This window comes from Oncorhynchus kisutch, unplaced genomic scaffold (genome assembly GCF_002021735.2).
Source record: "Oncorhynchus kisutch isolate 150728-3 unplaced genomic scaffold, Okis_V2 Okis02a-Okis13b_hom, whole genome shotgun sequence".
Lineage (NCBI taxonomy): Eukaryota > Metazoa > Chordata > Actinopteri > Salmoniformes > Salmonidae > Oncorhynchus > Oncorhynchus kisutch.
In genome coordinates, this window is record NW_022261979.1 from 8589742 (window position 1) to 8593419 (window position 3678).

At 40.9% G+C, this 3678-nt stretch overlaps 1 protein-coding gene across 1 annotated transcript; it reads right to left on the bottom strand.

The window, feature by feature from the left end:
• Positions 1-289: 289 nt before the first annotated feature.
• LOC116359294 (protein asteroid homolog 1-like) lies at positions 290-3101 on the bottom strand. Its single transcript, XM_031812069.1, has 4 exons — positions 2586-3101; positions 1078-1291; positions 793-967; positions 290-658 (listed from the first exon to the last, which is right to left on the bottom strand). The coding sequence occupies exons 1-4, from the start codon at positions 3000-3002 to the stop codon at positions 523-525; spliced, it is 942 nt and encodes a 313-aa protein (XP_031667929.1). The 5' UTR covers positions 3003-3101; the 3' UTR covers positions 290-522.
• Between the last annotated feature and the right edge of the window lie 577 nt (positions 3102-3678).

The following is a 3678-nucleotide window of genomic DNA, read 5'->3' on the forward strand; positions in this document are numbered from 1 at the left end:
TGTGTGTGTGTGTGTGTGTGTGTGTGTGTGTGTGTGTGTGTGTGTGTGTGTGTGTGTGTGTGTGTGTGTGTGTGTGTGTGTGTGTGTGTGTGTGTGTGTGTGTGTATGCAAGTGGGGCCTTCCTACCCAGGCCTTCTGTCACTAAAATGTCACAGAAAGCTGGGTCCCTAGTGGTCCCTATATAGTGGTCCCTATATAGTGGTTCCTATATAGTGGTTCCTATATAGTGGTCCCTATATAGTGGTTCCTATATAGTGGTCCCTATATAGTGGTTCCTATATAGTGGTCCCTATATAGTGTTTCCTATATAGTGGTCCCTATATAGTGGTCTGTATATAGTGGTCCCGATATTTACAACTTGACAGAGCTTTGTTAAATCTTTCCTTCCTCTTGCAGTGGGACATTGGGACTTCAGTACAACTTCCTCCAGCACCAGCACCATCATCATCATCAACATCCTCTTCTTCCTCCAGCACCAGAATCTGTGGAGGGTCCGTCAGGTTGTCCAGTGGTCTCAGCTTCCTAGGAGTTGAATATGGCTTCCAGCATGGCTCTGTACAGCTGCACAGAGGAAGGGTCTTCCATCAGGAGAGAATCCGGGGTCACCCCCCCTCTCAGTTGGTCCACAAGCTGGTGCACCAGAGTTCCCTTGTACAACCTAGACTCCAATAGGGAAACAACAGAGGGTTGAATTAGCTGTGTTGCTGCTGGGCTAGAATACAATGTAAAGGAATACCCCTGGTCTACTCTAGAGGTTAGAGGTTAGGGTTGTTTTAGGAAGGGACACCTTACCAGGCACACTGAGGCTCAGGTAGAGGGAGACACAGCAGTTGGTTCAGGTAAAGGCCATCCCTCATGCAACGATTCCATTGGCTAAAGACGTGGGCCACACCCAGGTCTGGACTCATAGCAGGTCTCTGAATCAACCCTCTCATCCTCTCCAACACTAGTCCCTCCTCTATAAACCCTGATACACAAGAAGGGGAGGAGTCATTGGCTGCACTTCACGCACTTTATTTATAAATTCTAAGTTGTGTGTGTCTGTGTGTGTGTTTTCATTCATATTCTGGTCCATACCTCTCTGGCTCTTCCTCTGTCTGCAGAGCTCTCCGAACACAAGTCCTAGTAGCAGGGCCTGCAGGAGAGGACGGTCTGGTCGGGGATGGGCGTGCCTCAGCCAGTAGTAGGTAACAGCTACAGGAAGTCCCAGTTGAGGTGGGAGACCCTTAAAAATGGACTGGGACACACCAACGGTCACCAAAAACACCTCAAGCCGCACTGAATGTGGAGCCTAAGAGACAGAACAAGAGAATGAGAATTAATTTCAGAATAAACAGCAGCATGTTTATATTATACTGTATACTATATCCCATGTATACATACCTGATATACTGTATACTATATCACATGTATACATACCTGATATACTGTATACTATATCACATGTATACATACCTGATATACTGTTTAAAATATCGCATGTATACATACCTGATATACTGTATACTATATCATACTATACTGTATACTATATCATACTATACTGTATACTATATCATACTATACTGTATACTATATCATACTATACTGTATACTATATCATACTATACTGTATACTATATCATACTATACTGTATACTATATCATACTATACTGTATACTATATCATACTATACTGTATACTATATCATACTATACTGTATACTATATCATACTATACTGTATACTATATCATACTATACTGTATACTATACCTGATATACTGTATACTATATCATACTATACTGTATACTATATCATACTATACTGTATACTATATCATACTATACTGTATACTATATCATACTATACTGTATACTATATCATACTATACTGTATACTATATCATATTATACTGTATACTATATCATACTATACTGTATACTATATCATACTATACTGTATACTATATCATACTATACTGTATACTATATCATACTATACTGTATACTATATCATACTATACTGTATACTATATCATACTATACTGTATACTATATCATACTATACTGTATACTATATCATACTATACTGTATACTATATCATACTATACTGTATACTATATCATACTATACTGTATACTATATCATACTATACTGTATACTATATCATACTATACTGTATACTATATCATACTATACTGTATACTATATCATACTATACTGTATACTATATCATACTATACTGTATACTATACCTGATATACTGTTTAAAATATCGCATGTGTAACAGTATACTTTTTAAACCATCCCCTCGCCCATACCCGGGCACGAACCAGGGACTCTCTGCACACATCAACAGTCACCCTCGAAGCATCGTTACCCATCGCTCCACAAAAGCCGCGGCCCTTGCAGAGCAAGGGGAACCACTACTTCAAGGTCTCAGAGCAAGTGACGTCACCGATTGAAACGCTATTTAGCGCACACCGCTAACTAAGCTAGCCGTTTCACATCCGTTACACATGTATACATACCTGATATACTGTATACTATATCACATGTATATATAACTTATATACTGTATACTATATCACATGTCAACATACCTGATCCAGTGTGTCCAGCTGCAGCAGTTGTGCGGCACTGGGCAGGATGGCTTTAACCTTGCTGCTGGTCAGGTTCTTCCCTTCCCTGTCATACTCCTCCACTTCCCTCCCCTCACCCAGCAGCAGCCCGTAGAATACCTGCCGTATGGGCCGAGAGGTGATGTTCCCACTGGGTAAGCTGTGATCTTCCACTTGGATACCCTGTATCACTGGCCTCAGCTGCAGAATGTATATCATGTAGGGGGGAAGTGTCCCCTTCGTCAACGGCAGCAGAGTCCAGTCTGGAAGGACACTCAGATGGTCTGGGAGAAGGCCGGGATCAGGAGCCTCGCCATCATTGAAGAAACGCTCCAGGCAACCGGGTTGAATCTGGTATGTTTCTATGCCCTGAGAGAGGGCCTGGAGGGCAGCATCCATGTTGTTTTCCCCATGACCAATGAGGAGGTGCACATTGTCCAAGGCCTCCTGCTTCTCCTGGAAACTGGTGAGCCATTTCAGCAACTTGTTGAAAAAGACAACCCCTTCCCAAGCACAAAAAAACAACACACATATATATATATATTTATAAAATATTGCAGGCATTGAATATCCCTTTGAGCATCAATTTCACCAGTTATTAATTACACTTTGGATGGTGTATCAATACACCCAGTCACAATAAAGATACAGGTATCCTTCCTAACTCAGTTGCCAGAGAGGAAGGAAACCGCTCAGGGATTTCACCTTGAGGTCAATGGTGACGTTAATGGCTGTGATAGGAGAAAACTGAGGATCAACAACATTGTAGTTATTCCACAATACTAACCTAATTGACAGAGTGAAAAGAAGGAAGCCTGTACAGCAGGGATCTCCAACCTTTTCTAGCATGACAGCTACATAAAGAAAAATGAATTTCACGAACTACTCATTTTTTTAATAGCTTTCAAATCGTCAAATTCTTCTCCTCTCCTCAACCCTGCAACTCTTCCCCTGTTCCTTGTACAAGAGATGTGTTTTCTGGCAATATATAATAGTCAAATAACAAGGGGGCCACATAAAATGTTATTTTGAATTATTCCAAATTCTGTTTTTACTCTCAATATTACAATTATTC